Here is a 12,628-nt window from a genome sequence, read left to right as displayed (position 1 = left end):
AGGAGTTCTGTGGTCCCGTTTACTATGTGGCTAATGATTACAGGAAGAGTTTGTATTATTTCAGTTATGATGTACAGATAAGTGTAATATATTCCTGATAATAAATACATGCGCCAGCGCATATATGGGCCGACGCATACAAATCAGTGTGTCCTGCAGTGTTTTCTGTATGTCTGTTCACACAGAAACTGGAAAAAATGGAAAACAAAGCAAAACCTCATTAAAGGGTTACCCTGTTACAGTAAAGACCGAAGCTAGACGGCCACTTAGCCTCCTGGCAGCAGGGCTGGTCAGTTGGGTTACCTGACTATAGTTCACATGCTATAAATTAGATAAAAAATCCCATGGATTCATTTTCTAAGGGTGCTTCCTGTAGGCTGGGGCTCCCAGGAGACCAGGGATCATGGTCTGCAATGTTTTTATTAAGGTGTCATGCTTCAGCACGTGTTAAGGGGAACATTTCTGCCGGCGGTGGAGGCACGGCAGCAAACAAGCACGCTCTGCAACGTGCCGGTCACCCACGTTTCAATACCCCCTCCCCTCGCCCTGCCCTCCCACTGAGGGCACCCAGTTCCTCAGGCTTTGCCACAAGGATTAAAAAGGGGCCTGGGCCCATCCCACCTCGGGAACGTGCCTGATAACGTTCTCCTGAAAGATTTCCCACCAGGCCCCTAGCTCACTTAGCACAGATGAAGCCGTGGGAAGGACCAGGACTGAGAAGAGAAGGAAACCAGTGTTCGTGGGGCCAGTGCCTCATTTATCGCAGGACACACGGGCTGCAAATGATGCAGGAGGTGGCAGGGGGCAGGCAGACTCCTCTTGCCTGGTGGTTTCAGTGTTGTCCTGCAGCCCCTACCCTGGAAAACCCCACCAGCAGAACTCCTCATTCATTACACAGTCTCATTTCCTGAGACAACCAAATTTTGCAATGCAAGCAAAACTTACACCACCTGGGTAAAGTTTAGGCTGATTTTGCAGGTTCATTAAGTCCCACCTAATACCTGAACCGGTACTACAAGACAGGGAGAGACTCACCTCAATGTCTGCAGCAACAAGCTGCTCAGTGCTGAGCACAGACCCCAGCCCATGGCAAATTCCCCAAATTAGGTATTGTCCCACTGGTCTCAGCAAACCCAGAAGACGGGGGCAGAGTTAACACGAGCAGCTCCCAAAGCAAGTGCTCTCCTGCAGAGACTGGGACAGCCAGCAGATGTTGGAACAAGCTGGAAAACAGAGGCAGGCTTGCAAATGAGGGTAAACAATAAGCATCATTTATTTGGATATCGAGAAAAAATGTTTTAATGCTGTACCACATAAAAGCATTGTTCAGGGGAGAAGTATTTTTACAGTGTCGCCGGGATAAAAAGTGTTGCTTGCGCTGTACTCTGGGGGCAAAGTTCACATTTTAAAACTTAAGGCTTTAATCGCTACATGAACATGGTAAAAAAACCCAAAAAAATCAAACCAAAACAAAGATAAAAAAGATAAAAAATAGATTTGTTTGCAGAACAAGCATTAAAACTATTTATCATGCCTGTAAGAAATTCTGAGAAATCATTAGGAAAATAGACCATCAGACAACAGAAAGGTATTTACATTTTGCTTGATAATTAAAAAATAAAAATATAGACTATTCCATGGCTTCGGTCAGTAAAAATCCCTTACTGGCATGACCCAAATTCGCACTAGGTTTGCTAGCACACCGCCTCTGGGCTGCCAGCGGCTCCTCCTGCTCCTTGCACCCAGCGCAGCTGGAAGGCACGGCGTGCAGCAAGGGAACCCTTTGCTTCCCACTGGTGTCTTGAAAACACGAGTCACTCTCTGCCGAAACCACCGCCCCGCGTGGCGTCGAGGGAGAGGTGCCTCTCGCTGGCTGGAGCCTGCCCGGTCTCAGACGAACCTCGCGTCTCAGAGCGTGAGCCAGGAGCAAATACCCTGAGAAAAATCGAGGTCTGGCTCTTGCTAGCAGAGACGTTCCTGGATCATCTGTTTTCCAGCTGGGAGTCAGAAACTCCACGGGACCCCAACTGCAACCGTAACGTAGAGTGTAAGGCAGCCCGGGGGGGTTTATGGGGGAGGCATCGCTGCTGGAGTGGGAAATGGATGATAGATCACGAGGTGAGCGGCAGCGGGCAGAGCAAGCGACGGCACCAGTGAGGCAGCTTTGCCTTCAGCTCGCTTTTGGGATGCAGGCACGCCGGCATCCCAAATCAGGCCGACGGCCCCGCGGAAAGGGGAGGGGGCTGCGAGGGCAGCGAGTGTCAGTTCACTGTGTACATATAGATTTAGCCTTGAAAAACTGCCATTTTTTGGTAAGGGGAAGGAAGAAACGGAACCTTCCCGTAAAGTCGGGCCCAGCGGATGTCGCAAGGTTATCCAAGGGTTTAGAAAGAGAGATGCTTTTTCTGCCAGAGGGAAGAGGCTTCCTTCGAAAGGGGAGGGTGCTGAGAGGCACACAGGCAGGGGAGGGACTGCAGGGGAGCCTGCTGCGTGAGAACCAGCACCACTCCTCCTCCTCCTCTTCAAAGCAAGCCCCTCCAGCCTGCCAGACCTGCACGTCACCCTTCAGTCGTTTGGACAGATGACAGCAACGCCCACTTGTACGTGGCTTTCTGGGGGCGGAATTTACAAAATCCTACTGGAATCCATTAGTACATAAAATGCAATCGCTAAAGAAGCGGATTTTACAAAATACACACATAATATCCTACCATACTGCTTTCTGGTCTCTGAGTTAGTAGGAATGGAGGCAGCAGGCAGTGATGGGCACCCTCTGTACACTATGAATAGGAGTTTGTTTTCATCTGGGATGGATGAAGGGTGAGAGTGCCCATGGCAAGCGCTGCCAGCTAAAACTTTACCCTTCCAAACCCCTGGCAATAAACAGCAACGCGTGGCGTCAGCACCAGCAGTGCCTTCCCAGCGCAGTCCCCTGCAGCCCTCTCTCCTCCTGCGACCAAGCACAAACGGCTCCGAACGAGCGGCACTTCGCCTGCAGCACACCCCGGCCCCCGCAGTGCCCAGACGGGGCTGGGGGGCAGCCCTGCACCCCCTCACGCCGCAGAGCTCCCCGACACCCAGCACGGGCGCTCGCTGCCCGAACCGCTGGCAAACTCCACCCAGAGGGATGGGAAAAGGGCGAAATGAAGCCGAAACCCAGCCGGTAACGATTTTCCGTGACCAAAGGATGAAAGTTGTAAGCAAATAAGCAAAAGCTAGTAATTTTTGCACAAAACAATTCATTTTTTGGTGGGGGGAAAGCTGTTTTGACAGCAATTTTCCATTGGGAAAGGCTGGCTGGCTACATATCCGGATTTGCTATATAACTGCAAGCTGCAGCCTTGGTGCTGCCCACCTCTGCCTGCCGTGCACCGGCAGTCGGTAGGACTCTTCCAACAGCTTCCCTGGAGGGCTCCTCTCAAGCGAGCAGACTGGGAGCAACCGACCACGCTGAAACAAGGTCAGTCCTTTGGGCCAGAGCCTGCCCTGAAAGATCAGGCAGGCCATTTTTACTACACCTCTCGGTTTTGGCAGAAAAGGATCTATTCTCGTGCCGAGCAAAGGTATCGCTTCTCCATTCCCACCTCTTCATACAGCAAAATGCTCTGCATCTGTACAAAATATTCTCATACTAAAATGATGACTGAACTATTTACAAAGAAAAGCTCAAATGAATGAAAGCATATCGTCCACAACAGCAAGGTTATAGCAGCAGTTGCATGTCTTCAAAGATACCTGGCTTTCTATCTATTTTTACCTGGTAATCTATGTTACATGCAGACATCAGCAGGGAGGCAGAGGAGATGGTAAAAAAAATAAAATAATTAAAAAACCCACCCATTCAGCAAAGTCCTTGACGTTGTCCTAGAAAGAGGCAGTCAAACGTGCCTTTCAGCTTACACAACGTAGAAGCAAGGGGTGGATGCAGCCAGGAGGGGATGGGGCAGGAGCACGCAGCTGCGTCAAACTCATCATCACCTCCTCACTGCTCCACTCCCCGGGTCAAGTCATGCGAAGAGGAGGCCAGGAGGTCCCCAGGCTCAGCTGGACACATGGGAAGCAGGTACGCAGACAGCCAGGGAGACACCTACGCGCTGCGCAAGGCTGCAGGCTCCCTCCACCTCCTTGTATCTGGTGAGTAGCAACAAACAGCCGGAGAGACGGCAGAACCTGCCTCCAGGGAACTGATGGGTTGGAGAAGTCATGATGGAGGAGTGGGAGATGGGGATAAGGATCCTCACCTCCACCAGCAAATTTGCAGCAGGTGGCTCTGGGGCTGGTACAGGTAATGGCACATTTGAATACCAAATCTGGGGACACAGAAAGGTTTTCCTATGAACCTTCTCAGAGAAAAGGCAACTGAAGAAAAATGACCCCCATCAGGACTTTCCCTTCTTCTCCGTGCTGCTATTATATGCCACAAAAGCTGAAAAAAAGTTATGGAATATAAATACTAGAACAGATCCCTAAGTAGACAACAAAAATAAGTTAACATTTATAAAAAAAAACAAATTACATACAGCCAGAAATCTGCATATTTTTAAATAATTTTCTTTGGAAACACACTTCCAGTCAGAATTCACACCCAAATGGTCATTGCTGAACATCTTAATTGCTCAGAAGCTGGTACCCAAGGTAGGGAAAAACATCCTTACATTTTTGGTACAACGGGAAACTTTGCTCCCCTCTGAGCTTTCATTTTCTTCCCCTCCCACCACATCTTCAGTGCTTTTCGGGAGGCCGTGGAGCATGTCGACCTCGCCTGTGTTTAAACAAAATAGACCTCAACCTAGTAGCTTTTAATTTCTATATTCTTCTCTCCCTGCTTGAGTGAGACTTTGTATATGCACAAGGAGCAAAGGCTTGGCAGATGGTCAAGACCCAGCAACTGGAGCAGACTCTGGCTTCATTTTGGCGGGGGGAACTGCACTCAAAATGCACCCTGAAATGCACCTGGGAAGCAATGACCACATTGCCTTCACTCCCTCCAATTTCAACCCTGGCAAGAAGAGCCTCCCAGTGTACTAGAAGGAAGCCAAGATTAAAACTCTTCAGTGGGCAGAAAGGCTATAAAGTCTCTCTTGGAAACCTGTCCACAGTCAGGCCATGTAATCCAGGAGATGGTCTGGTTCCCCCTTCTGCTGCACCAGATGCCCGATGAGACCCTGGTCAAGTCATGTGGGGGTCTGTTCTTCAGTTCTCCAACTGAACAACGGGGACAAGAGCCCATCCCTTTGTCAGCGACAGCCATGCTGACAAACAGATTGTCTGGTGTTCAGAGGCAGTAGTGTGGAGGACACCTAGGAAAGCATCCGCTCAGGTCGGGAGAGGGGATTTCTGCAGTATCTATTTGGGATGCTCCATCCCTGGAAGTGTTTGAGGTCAGGTTGGATGGGGCGTTGAGCAACCTGATCTAGTGAAAGATGTCCCTGCCCGTGGCAGGGAGGCTGGACTAGATGATCTTCAAAGGTCCCTTCCAACCCAAACCATTCTATGATTCTATGATTTGTTTTTCAGTACAAGCTGAAGCGTGAATTTAAATCAGTGGCATACATGGGCACAGCCCACCATCCCGATGCTTTAACAAGCCTTTTTTAGGGTAGTGAATTTGGCTGGGGAAAGCTATTAGAGAGAATGTAAAAAAATTTTCATCTTATGGAAAAACCAAGGCATTGCCAACCAAACACAGACCCTGGTCTCAACTCCGAATTTCCCACCTTTCACAACAGCCGGGCTCTGGAGATGATCTCCAGCCCCAAAGGGAAAGCTCCTCTCAGCAAGCCAGACCCTAGAACAGTGTTTTCTGGGCTGCATGCTCTACTGGGACTGCTGGGACCGAGGAGCCCCTGCACACCCCCACGGCCCTCCCCTGGGCAGGGGACAGACACCAGGCACTGCTCACAGATGAATTTCAAGCCCCTCAAGATCCTCCTGTGCTTTCCTTTCCCGGGGCAAAAACACACTCCACATGCTGACACCAAACCAAAGTCTCACGGCCAAATCCTTTGCTAACGCCACACGGCCGGCACACAAAACTGATGCGGGGAGAGGAAAATAGGGCCCCGCTGCTTGTCAGACCTGGGCTCACTTCTGCTAGCCACCCCACCACTGCAGCCACACCGCTTGTGATTTCCGAGGTGAAGAGGTAGGACGGCTCTTTGGAGACACATGTTCTTTTCAAGCCATTCAAGTACTTGCACCAAATAGTTTTAGGGCTAAACCTGGCAATCCCTCTGCTGAGCGTATAGTCAGCAGAAACATCTGCTGGCATTACCTGTGCGCTGGCAAATGACCATTCACCCGACAAGCAGCGACCACAAACCCTCCCAACATTTCACAGCAGCGGTGCGCTTTAAAGCATGTGAGTACGTAGCTAAAAGAAATTTAAATACAACAAAAACTATGAGAGCTGATACTCTGAAGAATGCAAGTCTTGCGGGTGCTTTCTTAACCAGGTGAAAGCTGGTGTTTGGCGAGAGCCTTTTTTTGTGCGTACACATGGGGTACAGCTCACATCGGGTGACGGACGGATCTGGTCTAAGCCTGACAGTAGCACTGCAAAATCTGCTCCATGTATAATCAGGTAGAGTATCTGTGGGGAGGTAATTCCCGGGGCTACTGAAAGAAAGACCTTTGTGAGGCCTGGTTTCATAGCAGCATTTAAGGTTAACTGGCACACAGAAGCAGTTTTCTTTCTACACACTGGGAAAAAAAAAAAACAGGAGAGGGAAGAAGGGAAGCGCATAGCCCCAGATTAGCTGACAGTGTCGCCGGGAGTATACCAGAGGTGTGGCTTTTTTTCCTTGTGATCCCTTTTAACTGTCCTACTAAGCAAACTGCAAGCTGCAGCAACAGGGCTGGGGAGTCCCGCATTACGCTTCCTTATCCTGCACTGCTGATTAACCAGATGTAACCTGGTTCAGGATCCCCACCACAAAGCTTCCTTCACTGCAGCCATTCCCCAGTTGCCCGTAAGCCAAACATGCAGTCATTTACAGCTGTCCGAACCAGCATCCGTGTTTCTCTCCACATCTGCTGAGGCCGTGTAGGTGGCTTCCACGCTGTGCCATATTCCATAGGTAAAGTAGATGATAAAGCCTGCGGAAGCCAAGGGGAGAGGGCACCATTAGCTCTGTAAGGAAACAGAAACCACTACTCACACCGCCCAACATGGGTTACACCAGGGGTAAGTCCAGCCGTCCTGATGGCTAGCTTCTAGTGGACAGCCACTACCTCCCTTAGAAAAAAGCCACTGACACAGGCATCAGTCTTGAAAAGACAATCTTTAAAAGACAATCCAGGCCCCAAACGGGGGGCTGATTATAGAATAAACCTCTCATGCTTTTCAGTGAGTTCACTGCAATCCGTTCTGCGGAAAGCTTTCTCTCTCCATTTGTGTGCCTACAGCATCCGTCCCAGTAAAGTGCATCTGCAACTGATGCTAATCTTGATCGTTTTCATTGTAACAAATTCCCTGGGCGTTTCAGGCAATTCAGCCTTCTCCACGTGGGTATTGGGAGCATCTTGGGATGGAGCTCAGCTCCTTCAGCTCCAGAAGCACAAGCCCCACCACCTGGACTGCAGTTCAAGGCCAGCCAACAAGACCCACTGTATGGTTTCTTGTTGGCAACGAGACCCGTAAGATGGTTCATGGGTTGTTTTCTCCTCACAAAGGCTTCACGACCCTTGAATTTAAAACAAGGCTTGAGACACACTGCCTAAATAGCTTCAGTTAAGTCACCGAGGTTGCCCAAGGATGATAAGAGTGCAGGATCCCTCCCTGGAATGCTACAATAAATTTATAGTTAACAAAATCTAGTAACTTTGAACACAGAATTTTTTACTGTCTTGAACTCACCTATGAGCATCCAGACTGCAAACCGTATCCATGTGCCTAGGTCTAGCTGCATCATGAGGTAAACATTCACAAAAATACTCACAACAGGAAGGAGGGGCAAAAGAGGTACCTGAAAAAGAAACAGGGATACATTACAACCACAGGGCAGGTCAACGGGCAGGCAGGAACATTGCATCCCTTGTAAACGAGAAGTGATGGCTGTTACCAACTCTTCAGCTGCCGGGTCTGAGAAAAGGTAAGGTTAGACCAAAATGGAGGACATCAATCCACTGTGGGAGAGGGATGTGAACAACGCTGTTCCCCTATTTTAAGAATGGTTGTCCTTGTTTTGTGGTCTGGAAGGAGGCAAGAGGTAAATTTTAGCAGCAATACTAAATACTTGTGGGGGGAAGGAGGAAGAGGAAAACCAAGGACTGCATCATGAGAGGCACCTACTGAAGACCAGCAGAAGAAGGTAAAGAGAATGTCAGAGGAGGGACCTGAAGAACTTCATCCAGCAGGTACCAAGGTAATTAAGCAATATAAAGCAAATTATCCCAGAGCAGGAGAAAAACAGGAAATATTGTAAGAGACGAGTGCAGCTGTACCAAGAATTCCTTAATGATCTGAGATAGAAAGAAGAATGAGACAGTAAAGCCAAAATGCAAAAATTAGAATGTAAAGAAATAGCACAGGCATGTAAAGACAAAATCAGAAAGGACAAATTATAACAATAGAAAGGTTTGTGAATATGCTGAAACCAAGAGGAAAGTGAACTTCACTCCTAAGGAAAATGGAGATTTACAAAAAAGAAACAGGCTGAAATGTTGTAGGCCTTTCTTGATTTAAGCTTCACACAAAAAAAAAAATCATTTATGGTGAGCAGCTGTTCACATCATTAGAGAAAGAGGATGGGCACACAAATTAGAAAATGGAAGAAGAATATTTTTCTAAATTAGGCTTTGTCAAGTCAGTAGGGACAAATCAGATTTCCCTAGGGGGGTGAGTTATGTACCCAGAGATTTTAGAAGTGATCTCTGAACTATTAATAGGCATCTCTGAAAGCTCTTGGTAGACCAGTAAGGTCTAAAGACTGCAGAAGGGAGACAAATTACCTATTAAAAAGAAATACAGAAAAACAACTGGAGAGCAAACCAGTCAGCCTTGGATTCCCAGAGAGACTGGAGAAAAATCACTAGACAGTCAGGTTGTAAACATCTAAAGGACAACAAGGAGATAAGAAACAGCCACTACAGACTTAGCAGTGATGGGTCTAATTTTTTTTTTTTTCTCAGACAGGGTAGTGGCTGAGGGGAAAAAAAGGAGGTAAAATATCATGAGTGTAAGGCAAAGAGATCTCGTCAGAAGCAAGTTCAGAAAATACAGTCTAGACAACCGTTCCTAAGTTTTCTGCTCCTGGCCATTTCTGTTTCCACTTCTGGGACCATAACCCCAAGATGAGCTGCAAACACTACCTTGGGCAACTCTGGTTGGATTAAATTATTAAAATCAAAGAATTTACTGAAAAACTGTAATTAAAGAGCAGTCAAAATGAGAGCAGTTTGGAGGATGGGATTAGAATCCAAAACTGATTTACTAAATTGGGGAAATAGCCTCAAATCAATATGATAAAACATGACTTGCAGGATTATACTGGGGAAAAAAAAACCATCCGAGTGTTTGTTTAATATAGAAATGATGGTGTGCTTGGACAGGGCAGGAAAATTACAACATCCCTCATACTTAAGGCTGTTAAAGAGAGAATGGTCATCCCTTAGTCTCCATGGGAACTAAGTAGGACATGGAAGTGCACTTTCTCAGAGCCTCTTAGCGAGTACCCCTTTGATCCTCGTGCACAAGCGTGCTTCTTGGGCTCTCTCCCCTTCTGTATCCAAAACCTGACGTGTCCCTTCAAAACCATCCCCCTTTCCTCTGGTCTCTGTCTCTTCCATATCCTATAACCTTCTGCTTTCAAAAGCACTGTCCTGTCCTTCCCTTCTGGCGACATCTCTGCACCAGCTTCTGCCCTCCCAGCTTCTCCTAGACTCCAGCACCATTTGCATTTCCTTCCAAGTCCTCCACTGTGCCTTTGACCTGACCACATGTGGCTTCCCCTCCTGATTCCCTCCTCCAACCTCTCAGCTAACCCCTTCGGTCCTTCTTTCTGTGCCGAATCTGCTTCTGCCCCCAGGGCACTGCTGGGCAGCAGGCTTGCCACAATGCTGCTCCTGCCGTGCATTCTGCAGCAAAGCACCTACACTGACATTTGAGGTTAGACCTCAAGAGGAAACCACGCTTGGAGGCTGAGCCCGGCTCTGGTAGGACATCCCTTTATACACCAAGCGCAGACTATGAGAGGTTACAGCCATGCTAGCTGGAGAGCTCAAACCACCAGGTCTATTGGCAGCCCTGCATGGAAAAGTACACATCATGCCTGTATTCTCTGCATGTCCATTTCGCCAAGTCCCCCCTTCTGATACAGGCCAACACGCACTTCATCCTCCAACCACCTCCCAAACAGCTCTTTTCTAGCTACACATCCCAGGACACTCACCTTAAAGGAGAGCTTGGTTTTGCTTTCAGGCTGTTTCCATATAATGAAGCTGACAACAAGAACAAGGATGGCAGCAATAATCCATACAGCCTTTATCAGAATGCTTGGCTCAAGGGCAGTCAGGATACAGCTACCCACAATAAGGAAACCTGTGAACAGACACCAAAAGCTTACTGGTTCTTTTTTTAGGAACAGGAAAAAAAAAAAAACCAAAACCACAAGCAGGCAAAGCAGAATCTGAAAGCTGAGCAAACAAAACAGCAACACATGAAAAACCTAACTGTAAGAAATATGCCCTTCCCCATATACACCCCCTCTCCCCATCTGTGAATTTCTTTTCAAGTCATAAATGTAATCTGTAGATCTTCAGTTATTTTGGCTGTTACAAGAGCTCATCAAAATTACAGCCAGGAGGTAAGCTTTCCCACCCTGGTGAATACAAGGACCTACCAGCTGGCTCACTGCCCAGTGCTTACCAATGATGAAGGTTGAGACGTTCACCACTGAGCCAGAGAATTTGGAAGGGTCCGAATTTGGGGGACATAGTATGGCTTTGAGGGAACATTTCTCCTCTTCCTCTGGCAGAAATCCAGCCTGTGACTCACTGGTGCTCACAGACTCGTTGTTATCTGTCTCCTCTGTTGTCCTAGCCATCTGGTATGCCAAATTAGGCTGCTCTGGCTGATACCTAGGAAAAGGGAAATGAAACAAAGAACATATCGGTTTGGTGCTGAGTACTGTTTGTTTAAAAGCCACACAGATAGCCATGGCTGCGTCCCAGATCAGGCACACATAACATCTACACCCTTCTGTTTCAGAGGGAAACCCGAGGAATAACGTCGTCATAACATGAGCAAATATGGTCAGCTAATATCACCTACAGCTTGGTTGTAATGTCAGTGTTCTAAACTGGACAGTGCTCTCTTTCATAAACCCTGAAAACTCTCTTTCATAAACTCAGATGTTTTGGTGCCATCTGCGTCACCGAAACATGATCAGGTGATAGCAGTGAGGACCAGAGAAGGAAGCGGCAGCGAGACAGACAGACAGTCATAACCGGGCTGTCAGGTTATCTGTGGCAGGTCAGCTCTTGCATTTTGGCATGGAGGTGGCTGAGCTAACAGCTCAGCAGATATCGCACCCCGGCAGCTGCTGATCACACCCCACGGCAACATTCCTGGTGCCCCATCCTCCTCCATTGCAGTCTCTTGTGCTGGCTTGTCTGCTGCCACATAGGGAAGGAAGAGGTGAACAAAGAATGGTAATTTTTTGTTGTGTGTGTGCACAGCACCTCATTCAACAGGGCCCTGATGCACAACCACGTGGACATAAAGAAAAAACACTCTTCCAGCCCCAGCTCTCTTTCACAGAAAGTTTTGCCCATGACTCTCAGGCACAAGACTGACTAAAGGAAAGGGCCATTTTGAAAGACACCTTAAAATCGCTCCTGTGCGGATGTCTTTGCAATGAGGGCATTTGTGAAACACTGCAAATTGAGAAATGCAGTGAAATCCTTGGCTCCAGCCACAGCAAGTGGCATGACCTTACAGCTTTGGAAACAATTCAGCTGCTACTTTATGAGGCAGCCAACAGGGCAGCCAAATCACTGCCCAGGCTGCTACAAGACAGGCTGTCAGCTCTGCAAATCTACGATGGGGAAAACGCCATACAATGGGTACAGCAGCTTGCAAAAATAAATTAAGAAGCCATTTACAGCTGTATGGAGAAGAGGGGACTGGGAAATCAGAGGACAAGTAAGAAGGGCAAGGAAAATCATCAAGGATTTTCAAGGGGCAGGGTGGACAGCACAGGCACAGAGCAATGGTATTACAGTACAGCGTTGGCCCTTCACTTGCTGCAAGACAGTTCTTAGTTCAATGCATTTGCTGTGAGCAGGCAAAAAGCCTCCATCAGACTTTGAATAAGTCATTGAACACAAAGGTATTTTTCAGTAATACGATCTTCAAAATACAGTCCTCACGGGTAGAGTGGTGCTGTCCATGAGGTGCCAAGCAATGAAGATACTCAATTTTCAGCTTAGGTTAGGGAAGCTATGGGAACTCAGCACTTCTAAAAGACATGCACTAAAGCACTGATCCTGCAAACACATGCTCAGCTTTTTTGCTGCTGCTAGGCTTTATCTTGAATCCCCTTTCAAAAGTAAGACGACCTGAAACTGTATCCCCAGTGGGAACAAGAGTGATGACGATGCGGGCATCCAGGACCACCCATCTCTC

General features: G+C 47.9%; 1 protein-coding gene across 1 annotated transcript in view; it reads right to left on the bottom strand.

The window, feature by feature from the left end:
• Window positions 1-1,249: 1,249 nt before the first annotated feature.
• Window positions 1,250-12,628, bottom strand: part of SLC7A1 (solute carrier family 7 member 1) — a 50,327-nt gene continuing 38,948 nt past the window's right edge. Inside the window, exons 9-12 of the mRNA XM_075490817.1 lie at window positions 10,868-11,079; window positions 10,392-10,540; window positions 7,859-7,967; window positions 1,250-7,098 (exon numbers count right to left, since the gene is read on the bottom strand). Of these exons, the coding sequence (XP_075346932.1) occupies window positions 6,989-7,098; window positions 7,859-7,967; window positions 10,392-10,540; window positions 10,868-11,079 (580 nt within the window). The 3' untranslated portion in view covers window positions 1,250-6,988. The remainder of the gene's footprint in view (window positions 7,099-7,858; window positions 7,968-10,391; window positions 10,541-10,867; window positions 11,080-12,628) is intronic.

The sequence above is a fragment of the Mycteria americana genome, chromosome 1 (genome assembly GCF_035582795.1).
Source record: "Mycteria americana isolate JAX WOST 10 ecotype Jacksonville Zoo and Gardens chromosome 1, USCA_MyAme_1.0, whole genome shotgun sequence".
Taxonomy (NCBI): Eukaryota; Metazoa; Chordata; class Aves; order Ciconiiformes; family Ciconiidae; genus Mycteria; species Mycteria americana.
Note: the sequence above shows the minus strand (reverse complement) of the source record. Positions and strands in the feature narration are given on the sequence as shown.